Source organism: Abramis brama, assembly GCF_963993115.1.
Source record: "Abramis brama genome assembly, chromosome: 17".
NCBI classification, from domain to species: domain Eukaryota; kingdom Metazoa; phylum Chordata; class Actinopteri; order Cypriniformes; family Leuciscidae; genus Abramis; species Abramis brama.
In genome coordinates, this window is record NC_139979.1 from 32,696,956 (window position 1) to 32,710,694 (window position 13,739).

The following is a 13,739-nucleotide window of genomic DNA, read 5'->3' on the forward strand; positions in this document are numbered from 1 at the left end:
CTATGGCAGGCCACACATGTTTTCATGCATGCACGAAGGGGCATGAAACATGCATTCATGCCTGCCATTGTGTGTGAACTCGGCTGTGCTATCAATGCTCCACAAAGCCTGATGCTCACACACATTCTTATGCCAAACTAGTCGTAACCTAGTCCTCATCTCACGGCTCTGACAGAAATGCCTATTACAGACAAACCAGCTCATACTTTCAGATCTAAGAAGCCTATTCTGAGAAGCGCAGTTCTGGGCTTGTCTCTCCTTTCAGTCACAGATATTGACCGCCAAGACTCAAAAGGTTCTTTTGAATAATTCATACCGCCTTGGACACCCTCGCTACCTCCGTAACATTTCCATCTCAAAGGCGTCTCTGGGCTTTTCTTCAGTGCTGTATTGGGGACACGGTCACGTCTGCACCCCTGAATATCCCCTTCTCTCGAGCTCACTCAAGTTATGGGGAGCTGGTGCAGGTACACAGCTGTGGATGATGTTTTGGGAAATATGACATATTTATAATGCTTCTATCATTACTGACACCTGTAACCTTCATGGAGTTACACAAGAGCATCAGGTGAAAAAGTTAGAGTTGTCAATGAACTGAAACAATACACAATAGACTATTATTCAGAGAGCGCAGGTATGAAAGTGAGGCTGTGAGGGATAGACTTACTGTGTTTTTCAATGGCATCCGCTGTTAAAAAATAAATAAATATTGAGTGTTTCATCAGCAGAACAATCCAAAAATACATGAAATAACCCACTGAAGAGATGCATGTGTATCCCTCACAGTTTCACTTTCATTCCTGTTAAAGATCAAAGATGGTGCTTCTGTGAATAAGGTATTAGTGCTTTTCACACTGCACTTAACCACGGGTTATTGTCGACCTAAACCGTACTTTTAACCCTGGGTGAGGGAATGTTTCACACTTGTAATTTAGAAGCAGGGTCAGCTTTTATACACCGGGATATGAAGCTCTGCTCCAGAGCACGGTTAGCACAGATTTTGTGCTGTTAAACCGCTATTGTGGTGCCAAACGTATGCGGTGTGAAACGATGCAGTGTTAGAAAGTTACGGCTAGACGCCTAGCAACCGACGAACAATCGCGTGCCTCATTCACATGCTGTGGACAGGCACTGAAACAAAGCTCGCTTAATATAAACTGCCATTTCAGCGTTTGATGAGTGAAAAAGAGATCATTTAATTCTTACTTTTATCCTCTGAAAAAGCCCATTCAGAAAAAAAAAACTTCAAAGTATAGTCAGCAATATATAATTTAAGGACGCATGATGTCCAACCAAACACCCTGACACTGCTGTAGCATCTGGACCAGTCAGACACTCGTTATATTTAATGAATAATCCACATCTTAACTGTGTGTTAAGATGCTAATTAATTTCCCCATAGGAAAGTATGGCCCATTATAAAGGACGTCTTTCATTAATTCAAAGGCAAACCAGCTATGAATGAACATGCATAATCACCAGGACATTGTGTGTATGATTATAATTACTGTGTTGTATAGTGTCTTTTGTATTGTATACCATTGTATGCATGCTTTATGATAGAACCACTAGTTAGTGTAACCTCACCTACTGTATACTATTTTTGGTATCTACGAATTTGTATTTTGATGAACTAAAAATGATTGTGTATATTATGATGATACCTATGCAACATATTAGTACTATAAGAATAGTTTCTGCATCAACACCCTATCCAGTTACAAACCCAGGATTAATTGTTCACCTCGGGTAATTATGAGCATTGTGAAAAGTGAAGCAAGATAACAGGATTCCATTTACAATGACCCCGGGTTAACTAGTTAACAAGTGTGAAATGCGATTAATCTCAATTTTTAATCCAAGTTTTTACTCAGCGCACTCACTTACTGTGTTCTACACGCTCGAGAATCCTTTCATTGCAACCAACAACGGTTAAACGCGATGTATATAAGAGATTCATTGCACTGTGTGGACAACTTGATTATAAGGGTGTATTTGCAAAAGTGCAGAGCTCAGGCTGATGTGATTGACAGCTTCAGCCATTATAAAGGAAGCCCTCTTTGCTCACTTTCTGTTTATAACCCATTCACAATTTGAATATAAGTTTTATTTCTCATGCTACACGCAGCAAAGTTTCTGGATTGACAACCGTATTTAAATGTGGGAGTGAATCAAACAATGTGATGATTGACAGTGATAACCATGGCAACGGACAGGACAAAAAAAATCCGACACTGTATATCACAATATATCTGTGCAGAAAAGAGTTTGCTTTGTTGCTGCAAAAACTTTTTGCAACTTTTTTTGCAACTTTAAGTACATTTCATTTACCAAAAGGCAGTAAGCGGTCACTGTCTTTATAATTGTTTTCTAACTAGAGCTGATTTTGCAGCAGACAATTATGTGCTTTGTAAATCTTTGCAAAAATACTGACATTTTGAAAAATTGTTTAAGCTATACAAAAATGCGCTCATAAATACACTACCTTCAAAATATTGGACAGGCCTACAAATTTATATTTTACTTAATTGATTATATTATCTCTTTAATTTAGTCACATTCAAAGTAGCCACAGGTTGCCAAGGTCACTCAACCGGCTTGAAGAGGTGCATCATGGGATGTCTTTTAAACAGTATTACCTGGAGTTCTGATGTATGCTAGACCAGTGGTTCCCAAACCTGTCCTGCCGGCACCCCAACACTGCACGTTTTCTTTGTCTCCCTAATCAAACACACCTGATTCAACTCATCAGCTCATTATCACATGGGTTAATGAGCTGATGAGTTGAATCAGGTGTGTTTGATTAGGGAGACAAAGAAAATGTGCAGTGTTGGGGTGCCGGCAGGACAGGTTTGGGAACCACTGTGCTAGACACATACTGACTGTTTTTTCCTCTCACTTTCTGAGTTGTTGCATATGTGTTCACAGTATAAAACTAGTATCCAAATTAGTAAAATTGGAATTTCAACAAAAAAAAAGATGCCGAATATGTGGCATTGTGAATATTTCACTCACTTCCAGAGCTTTTTTACAGTGCCTTACAGGAGCATAGGTGACCTGTGGTAATTGCACTAATTGAACACTTACAGAAAAGGGCCATTCCACTAAAAAGTGGAAGTTTAATGGATTAAGTCTTTCAAGAGCAGCTCAGTTCCTCATTAATGGCCAAGTGCTCACAGGAAGAGTGCGCTAACTGAGATGACGAATAGCTTAGAAATTATAGTCCAGCAATAGAGCTGCACATATATTCATAGTCACTTATTCTCACAGCGAGTGTAGAAAGACAAACCCTCTTAAAGACACTTTACTTTGAACAAGCTTTGATTTTTTTACGTTACTGCTGCACATTTTATTGTCCGTGGGCTTTTCGCACTTCACAGCGCTCATGAAAGTGATGGTTTATTAGTGTAGCTGGCAGTGTACGGCTTTATTGTGATATCTGTGGTGAAAGACCTGCTGTTGACATTTAAAACAAAGCTCCCACGATCATTCCTTCTGTTTTAGATGTGTGAAGACATCTATAAGAGACTGTTGACTAGCATGCTTACATAATTCATAGGCTCATATTCTCAAGTTGTATGAACTGCACTGTCAGGCTTTTGCTGAAAGCTAAAGAAACACACTAGTTAAGAATGTTAAAATCTTCATGTCTCGATATGATGGAGGTTTTCACAGTTCACCCAGTCAGACAATCACATACTCTCTAGTGGTGTTCACTCAGTAATGCCTCTCCAGTGGAGGATCATCCATCCGTGAGAAAAATAAATCTTTGTTTTTAAGGTCTGGTCTGGACAGACTGAGGGTGAAAGAACATGTTTATGTTATATTCCAACTTTAAAAGTTCAACTTCTAAAAAAAAAATGTCCTCTTGACCTTACAGGTTTTTTATTTCATGCCCTGCGTCTCGCATTTTTGCTTTAACCACACAAACATGTTGTGTGTGTGAAGTCTCTTCTGCCAACAAAAATAATTGTAAAAAAGTATTGGCAACACTTTCTATGAAGTCCATGCTTATAAATAAGTATAAATGGGGCTATGATTCATTATAAGTATTACTATTCTATAAATATATTTATAAAGACTCATTAAGACCTATACTGTATTAAAAGAACAGTTATAGTTACATTTATAATATTTTTATAATTACTTATAAGTCATGCATTTGCTTTTTTAATGTGCATGCTCATAATTCATGATACACTGATTTATACACGATCAAATAATAAATAGTTCCAGAGACCCTCGTTTGCTGCACCAATTAGTTAACAATGATGTCTTTAATAGGTTTGCATTATAAGAGTTTGGAATTATACTTTAAAAATGATTGTTGCAGTGTTTCGCTAGTATGTGACATTAAAAAAGAAAAAGAAAAATTCCCCCAACTGTTTTTATTAATTATTTCAGTGTTTTTTCCTTCTTCATTATTTTATTACAGGATTTATTGTTCATTAGTTACATTTACAAGTAAACAACTTAAAATGTATAATGAGCACATCTTCATGATTTCTTAACATTTGGAAAATTGCATCCTATGTTTTCACTTTACTTTAAGCCATTAGAATTAATTAAGTGTTACCAAAGTATTTTATATCTTAGTTGTATTTTAAGTGTTGTCTCACAGAAGAAAAAAATATTGTTGAGCAGTCATTTAAATTTTAAGAAAACCAAAAAATGGTTTATGTCTCATTAAAATGTCAACGCATGGTCCAAAAATAGGCGTTTTTCATTATGTAATGTATTAAAATTATTATTTTTTAACATTTTCTGGAAGGTTGCTGTGCATCTGAGCCAGACATGTTCAGAAATGAAGTCTAATCCAAATGTCAAGTTTTAGTAAAGTTAAAGTCATGATGTAACAGAAGTACCGAAAAATATTTTTATATTATTGTGACATACAGAAAAAAATACAATCTTAATCTTAAATTCATGGGTTGTGGATTAGATGAGGCAGATCTGAATGTGAGCTTGTAAGAAAGGGCCAGGGTTTAAGATGACATAATGATTGGAGATGTCCGTAATATGTCATAGAGTTATGATATTCTAAATTAAAAAAAGTTTTAAGAAACTAAACATGCATGAATGACTAGTTCACAATAAGATAAATAAAAAAGCATTAAGAAAATATGATGAATTTCCATTTCATGCTGGCTTTAAATATCAGATCTCTTTTGGTAATACTTTTCTATATGCTATATATACATTATTTTGTTCATAAGGCCATTCATACAATGGTAACACTTTACAATAAGGTTTTATTAGTTAATGCTTGTTAAAGCATATACATTTGTTACGGTATTTATTAATCTTGGTTAACGTTAGTTGATAAAAAAATACAACTTTCATTGTTATTTCTAACAATAAGGTCCATTAAATAATATAACGGATGTAAATGTTGAAATTAACCAACTGAGATTAATATATGTTTTTTGTCATTGTTAGTTAATGTTAACTAATATAGTTAACTAATGTTAATAGTTAATAATTAGTTAAGTTTAAGTTTAATAGTTAAGTTTATAAATGGTACCTAAAGTGTAAACCTGAAAATTATAAATACTGTTATTTAATATATGAGGTTTTACATGGGGACAAAAAAAAACACAGATTTTTTTTTCTATAAATGGCTACAAATAGGAACTTTCCCTTTGTGGGTCCCATAGTAAAGCGGTCAATATGGGTAACGAGGATACGCTAAACCACAACCTCAGGATATGACATTGCTAACTGGATCTACACCTATTATTAACGACAAACACAATCCAAACATAATAATACCTATTTCTAGTCTATTCTAGTAATTAATTAAATTTCCACAGACAAACTGCTTTTATAAAAGCATGCAGCCTTTAATTAAAACCTAAGCCAACTAAAGTTGTCACCATGTTAAAGCACAGAAGCAAATGACCACACATACTCATAGAAAAAAAGAGGTGAAAGACAGAGCACGTGTGAGAGGTTTATGTTTCAATCTAAACAGTGTTGTGATGGTCAAGTGTCGCCCTTAATGTGAGCACTGAGTCGAGTATCTCTGATGTACAGTAAATCCTGACACTCAGCATCCGGAGTTCAGACAAACAGCTGGTCATCAGGAAGGGAAGGTTAATAGACAATGCCTAAAGACTAATGCACTTACAGTGTTTGGAGAAGTGGCGGCTGTAAAGCTTTATGGAGGTTAAAGGGTCAGTGGTCGTATTTCTCTCTCCAGCTCCCATTCATTCACTCTCTCCTCTATTTCAAATGGTCTTTCTTGGATTTGAAATTGAACTTTGCCATGCAAAACTGCTCAAAGTCAAAGGTCACAAAGTCTTTGAGATTACTGTTCGCTAGAAGAGCATGGCTTAAAGATTTGGATTAGACTTCCCACTATTTGCATCGCATAATGAGTTATTATTATGCATTATGAGTGGACTGCCCACTTTTTTTAATCTACTCAATATGTATCTTGAATTATGTTATTTTTTTGCATCGCTTGTTTTAAGCATAAAACTGAGTATTTAGTGAGGTTTATGGTTTCTCTGAAAAACAAGACAATATATCCCAAAAGTCTTCCAAGCCATAAAAAAAAAAAAGAGTCTTCCAAAAATAAATTCCAATCCATGAACCAAACCAACAATCTCTAGGATGAAATCACAACAATGCAAACTTAAATTAAAGGGGTGGTATAATGCCCTTTTCACAAGATGTAAAATAAGTCTCTGATGTCCCCAGAGTGTGTGTGTGTGAAGTTTCAGCTCAAAATACCCCACAGATATTTTTATATAGCATGTTAAAAGTGTCACTTTTTGAGGGTGAGGAAAAACACACCATTTTGTGTCTGTTCCTTTAAATGCAAATGAGCTGCTGCTCCCAGCACAGGGGGCGGAGCTACAATAGCACTCACACAGACATGCACTGAACATTTAAAAAACTTTTAGCCTTTTATGTTCAAACCGGAGTCAAAGATGGAGAGACTCAAGAAGAAGTGAAAATATGTAGACAACATTTCTGAATGGTTAGTTGATGAATTTATGTAACTTATGTGTAGTTATCTTCTAGTCATTGATTGGCATATTCTGTCATGATAATCTATAAATCGTGTTCAGGGGGCGGGGTTTATGTAAATTCTAGGGTTGGTGATGTCACTAACTCGGGAGGAATGTGGTGTAGTCTCTACCAGCCGTTTGTTGTAGTCCTTAAAAAGTGATCTTTAAAAGCAAATATCTCCATTTGCTTTGAGCTTTGAGCGTCGTAACTTTACAGATGTTGTTTATGCTCAAACAGCAACATTACACACTAACTAAAGTTAGAAAAGTCAAATCATATTCAACCACCCCTTTAAAAAAATACTTGAAAAGTACTTGAAATTCAGTAAAACAGATTTCATAAAACATTCCTGGTTGTGGTGGTAAAAGGTAACAGTGGCCACAAATACCCTGTAAACTGTAATGAGTGATGCATTTAAATACGGAGCCGAATCCACTAAATTATCATACTGTGTTAGGAAAATGACTTGCTCCCGAAATTGGCAATCTTATAACCACAGCAACATTCTGGTGTCTCGCGTGATTGCTATCTGCTATTTTTGACAAAAGTATTATTACAGCTAAAAAAGTATCAAGAGTTATGTTCTGCAACTTTAATGAAACCACCGTTGACAGAGGCATTGTGTTTTTGTTCATAGTTAAATCACACTAAATTACAGACAAATGTAACATATGTCCTAACCTTTTGACTGTTAGTGCATTTAATTCAACATTGCCCATAGTTATTTAAATGCAGAGCCAGTGTTGCTGGAAATGTAAAGATGAGGAGATCTTTGCCATGTTTGCTACTGAGCTCACCTGACATGATGTAAGATCGGCAATCCGACGGGAAGGACAAAAGAGAGTCCACGATGTCTGACCTTCTCTGGAGGAGCATGGAGATCATCTCAAACCCCTGAGGACCTAGAAACTCAAACAGCTGAGAGAAAGAGAGAGAGAGAGAAAGAAGGAAAAGGAGCGAGAAAAAGATGAGTTTAGAAACAAAGAAACGGGATAAAAAAATAATTAAATTCTGGATAAACTGAGAATCCCAATTTTTTTTTTTTTTTTTTATATTCTCCCATGATTCCAGACAGACAACTTAACAAAAACATGTAATTTACTAGAGGTTCTGAAAAAATATGAATTGCTGCAGTCTAATTTAAAATGATAAATTTGAATTAATTATCTGAAAGAAAAAAAAAAAACAGGTTGAGTGAATGATTCAATGACTCGCTCATAAATACTTCACTCATTTTGTTGCTGGATGAATCTGCATTTTTGAATGAATCTCTTGAATTAATGATTCCACAACACATACATTTTTTAAAAGACGCATGTCGCCGAGTTACTTTCAAAAGGGGATTTGCTCTATTTTGATCGCAACCGTAGACATCAGTGTTTATATCTTAACTAGAAATGTATCCCAGTACTTCTGTGATAATATGAATATTTGTGACAGAAATATGATACTGTGTGGCTGAAAGACTGTTTATGAAGCTGTTTCATACATATACATGACAACTGCTCTCTCTGGGTCAACAGATTTGAATGTTCCGGTGTGATTTTGTCAAAGGTTTAATAGACGCAGGCGAATAGTTGTCATTTAGAAATAAGATCGTGTGGGTTTTTGAATCGAGATCACAATCTTTCAACGATTAATCGTGCAGCTCTAACAAACACTGTAAAGTACAACATTAAAGGGGAAGCATAACATTTCTGCAAAAACAGTTGCAAAAATAATGGCATGTCCAAAAGGTAAAACAACCAACCAGAGTTTAGCTTTAGTATGTGATGTTTTATGACACTGCTTATATAGGACAACATTACAACAATAAACCAATTCGCAGAAAAGTGAAAACCTTTGCAAATGATGGCACAGTAGAAGTTGTAAACACTGTAAAAACAACATAAGAAATGAGAGTCTTGTTAAGTTGATACAAACGGCCTCAAACAAAACTCTTGAATATATTTTAAACATTTTATTTGAAGCCCTGAACCTCAAAAATATTGAACCTCAATATAGAACCTCAAATATTGGCGAATCAGTGGCCATCGTTCTCAATGTGGGAAACTAGATCCAGTTGATCCAATCCATGCTCCTGAATCATAAATGTCCAGTATGACGGCGTTTGTCTCGTGTAGTTTGAGTGATCATATGCATATGGAACAATTGTGGTTTTATAAGGAGTGAACTAAAGCTATGCTGAAAATCAGGCTTGACATTTAAACAGAACACTCTTCTCAATTCCTCTCATTAAAACCTTAAAAATGCAATGAAATCAATCAAATAATTTCTTAATTAAACTAAAATCCTGGTAATTATCAATACCAATACAACTAAACTCAAGTAGAGGCGAAGCTTTTAAAGATGTGCTCAAGACTTCAGGAAACTTAATGAGTTGAAAAACATCACAAAATCCACAGCCTAGTTTCATGCGTACATCTATTTTACATAAAGAATAATGCATATGGTGATGCTGAGCAATCATCTCTCAGAGGAACTGCAGTATGGCGGATACAGAAGCGATGAAGTACAATCATACGCTTTATGGTGGAACAATGACACACACAAAGTTAATTACATTAATGAGAACAGTATTTTGAAAATGTGGTCCAGTCAAATTATCATGCTGGACTTCTTCAATTACGAGAGCCATTACCTCTCTAAGGACATGGAGGATAATACTGATCTAAAACTGTCTAAAAAGAGGGGGATTCTTTGGAAATGTGACTTGCTGGAGCACTTTTTCATTCCAGACATGAGAAATTGAGGGAGATAAAGAGAAGTCAAATAAATCAAAGTAAACTATTTTTGCACTAAAAGTGTGATGCAAATTTTCATCCATTTCTAAGAAAAGTTTACAAAGCTGCACTCCGCACTTTGATCCTTAATGTGCTGTAACAGTAATGAATACATGTACTGTGAAGGGGTCGTATAATGCCCTTTTCACAAGATGTAAAATAAGTCTTTGATGTGTGTGTGTGAAGTTTAAGCTCAAAATACCCTACAGATATTTTTATATAGCATGTTAAAGTTGTCACTTTTTGACGGTGAGCAAAAACACACCGTTTTGTGTCTGTTCCTTTAAATGCAAATGAGCTGCTGCTCCCAGCACAGGGGGCGGAGCTTCAACAGCTTGTGTCCTTTTACCTCACACACACATGCACTGAAAATTCCAAAAACTTTTAGCCTTTTATGTTCCGGGGTCAAAGATGGAGAGACTCAAGAAGAAGTGACAACATGTAGAAGCAACAGGACATTTCTGAATGGTTAGTTGGTGAATTTATGTAGCTAATGTGTAGTTATCTTCTAGACATTGATTAGCATATTCTGTCATGATAATCTATAAATCGTGTTCCGGGGGCGGGGTTTATGTAAATTCTAGGGTTGGTGATGTCACTAACCCGGGAGGAATGTCGTGTAGTCTCTTCCAGCCGTTTGTTGTAGTCCTTAAAAAGCGATTTCTGTAAAATAAAATATCTCCCTTTGCTTTGAACTTTGAGCGTTGTAACTTTGCAGATGTTGTTTATGCTCAAACAGTAAAATTACACACTAACTAAAGCTAGAAAAGTGAAATCATAATCAACGACCCCTTTAAAATTACATAGTGGCAGAGGCAACCAAATAAGGAATTATTATCACGGTGCAAAGTGTGAAGGAAGCATTGTTCCACTTTAAAATGTCACTGTGAAAATGGTGTAAAAAAGCCTTAATTTTACTGGATGATCCTTCATTTAACTGACTTTAAGTGAAAGACACTGTACTCCACACATCCCGTGTAATCGAAAATCACTACCATTCCCAAAATGATGTCAACCGCCAACTAACGATAAATCGATATGGATAATCTGACAGTTTCACTGATATGACTGTAAAGTCTTTTCAGCAGATCTTTTGTGCAGACAGCTCTCAGCAGGGAGGCTAGACAAAAGCTGTAAACATGCTAAAGAATAAGGAAGCAGGCGACTAATATGCACTTCTATGCTGAAAGAGCAAAGCCTTTTCATTCTGGTAGATACACACTCTCCAGAGACCATTTCAAACAACTTCCCAAGCTTGTTTGTCTTTGTGTGTGTGTGTGCGGTTTACAGTTTTACATTCCCCGGCAGTCTTTTCCTTTAAAGGCAGTTATATTGTTATTCTTCTCATTGTATTTTTTTCTACCATCATAGACAATGTTCTTTGGAAATGTCTTGAGTTTTCATGAAAGTCACCCAGTCATGAACAAAGTCACATTTCCAACTACCGGTAAATCAAAATCAAATCAAATCAAGTATATTTGTATAGCGCTTTTCACAATACAGATTGTATCAAAGCAGCTTCACAGTATTAAAATAAAATAATACAACAAAGTTTGTTTCTAGTGGAATTTATTGATTGATAGAATAAAATTAAATATCCCCAAAATATCCCCAACTGAGCAAGCCAAAGGCAACAGTGGCAAGGAACCGAAAAAACTCCATCAAGCGGCCTAATGGTGTCCTAAAACTCCATCAGGTGACCTAATGGAGAAAAAAAAAACCTTGGGAGAACCCAGGCTCAGTCGGGGGCCAGTTCTCCTCTGGCATTTATGAACTAGAGGCCGGATTGTAGTTTGAAACTGTGAGATTAACAATATTATATGAATGCCTGGCTGAAAAGATGCGTCTTTAATCTAGTTTTAAACTGGGAGAGTGAGTCCGAGCAACGAACAGTATCAGGAAGGCTATTCCAGAGTTTTGGAGCCAAATGTGAAAATGCTCTCCCTCCTTTGGTGGATCTGGATATCCTAGGTATGACCAAAAGCCTTGAATTTATTGATCTTAAAGAGCGCGATGGATTATAGGGTGATAGAAGATCCGTTAAATAGACTGGAGCTAAGCCGTTTAGGGCTTTATAAGTCAGTAGCAATACCTTGTAATTAATACGGAACTTTATAGGTAACCAATGTAGTGATGATAAAATCGGTGTTATATGATCATATTTTCTTGATCTAGTAAGAACTCTAGCGGCTGCATTTTGGACTAACTGTAGCTTGTTTATTGAGGATGCAGGACAACCGGCTAATAAAGCATTACAGTAATCTAGTCTCAAGGTCATGAATGCATGAACTAACTTTTCTGCATCAGAAACTGATAGCATATTACGTAGCTTAGCAATGTTTCTAAGGTGGAAAAAGGCTGTTTTTGTAACATACGAAATTTGATTTTCAAAAGACAGGTTAAAATCGAGTATAACACCCAGGTCTTTTACTGTAGAGGATAAAGTAACAGGACATCCTACGATGTCAAAGTTGTATTGTGAGAGGTTCTGTGGGCGGTTTTTTGAACCGATAAGTATTACCTCTGTCTTGTCTGGATTTAATAAAAGAAAATTACGCGTCATCCAATCTTTTATATCTTTAACACACTGTCAATTTGGATAATTTAGCGTTTTCATCCGGCCGTGATGAAATATATATTTGAGTGTCATCAGCATAACAATGGAAACTAATTCCATGTTTCCTTATAATATTTCCAAGTGGCAGCATATATATTGAGAATAATAGAGGGCCCAACACAGATCCCTGCGGCACTCCATAGTTTACTGGAATTATGATCGATTTTTCTCCATTTAAATAGACAAAATGGTAGCGGTCAGATAAGTATGATCTAAACCAGCTTAATGCTTGTCCTTGAACACCAGTATAATTTTGTAGTCGATCTAAGAGTATTGTATTATCTATAGTATCGAACGCAGCACTTAGATCAAGTAAAACTAGTATTGAGATACAGCCTTGGTCAGAAGCTAAAAGTAAATCATTTGTGATTTTAACGAGCGCAGTTTCAGTGCTATGATGCAGTCTGAATCCAGACTGAAACTTTTCATAGATATCATTTTCTTGCAAGAAAGAGCCCAGTTGAGCGGACACAACTTTTTCTAGTATTTTAGACATAAAAGGTAGATTTGAAATGGGTCTATAATTTGCTAGATTATGCGGGTCTAATTGTGGTTTCTTAATGAGAGGTTTTATCACTGCCAGTTTAAATGTTCTAGGAACATGACCTAAAGATAAAGACGAGTTAATAATATTGAGGAGAGGCTCTTCTACTACAGGTAACACTTCTTTCAGTAGTTTAGTTGGTATAGGATCTAATAAACATGTTGTTGTTTTAGATGAAGTGATAAGTTTATTTAACTCTTTTTGTTCTATAGTTGTAAAGCACTGTAATTGTTCTTGCGGGGGGAAAATTGAGGCTGAATTATAAGGGGCGATTGAGGATTGAACGTTTACAATTGTGGTTCTGATGTTTTCTATTTTCTCAGTGAAGAAGTTCATGAAATCATTACTACTAAACTGTAACGGGATATTTTGTTCGGGTGACGTCTGTTTATTTGTTAGTCTAGCCACGGTGTTAAATAAAAACCTAGGATTGTTTTGGTTGTTTTCTAAATGCTTTTGCTTAAAGAAAATGAAGCCTATTTGTTTGCACTCATTAAGGTTTTTGCAGTGTGACAGCATTTTCTCGTATATTAAAGTGCATTTGTCAAGTTAAACTGTACATCATGATAGTATTTGAATCGTAATTTAAATTTTGTGTTTTAAATTGCCTGGAAACAATGATGTTCATTATTGAGAGGACAGTGATTAGAATGCTTAAATGTCATTAAGATTATTTCTAGAGGCATAAAATATAAATGTTTATTATGCTGTATATTACAAAAAAACAATTGCTTCATATTTATATATAAATATTATATATACAGTACGAGTCAAA

At 35.7% G+C, this 13,739-nt stretch overlaps 1 protein-coding gene across 1 annotated transcript in view; it reads right to left on the reverse strand.

The window, feature by feature from the left end:
• Window positions 1–13,739, reverse strand: part of ascc3 (activating signal cointegrator 1 complex subunit 3) — a 224,412-nt gene that overhangs the window by 194,922 nt on the left and 15,751 nt on the right. Inside the window, exon 5 of the mRNA XM_084088603.1 lies at window positions 7,818–7,938. Coding sequence (XP_083944729.1) covers window positions 7,818–7,938 — 121 coding nt within the window. The remainder of the gene's footprint in view (window positions 1–7,817; window positions 7,939–13,739) is intronic.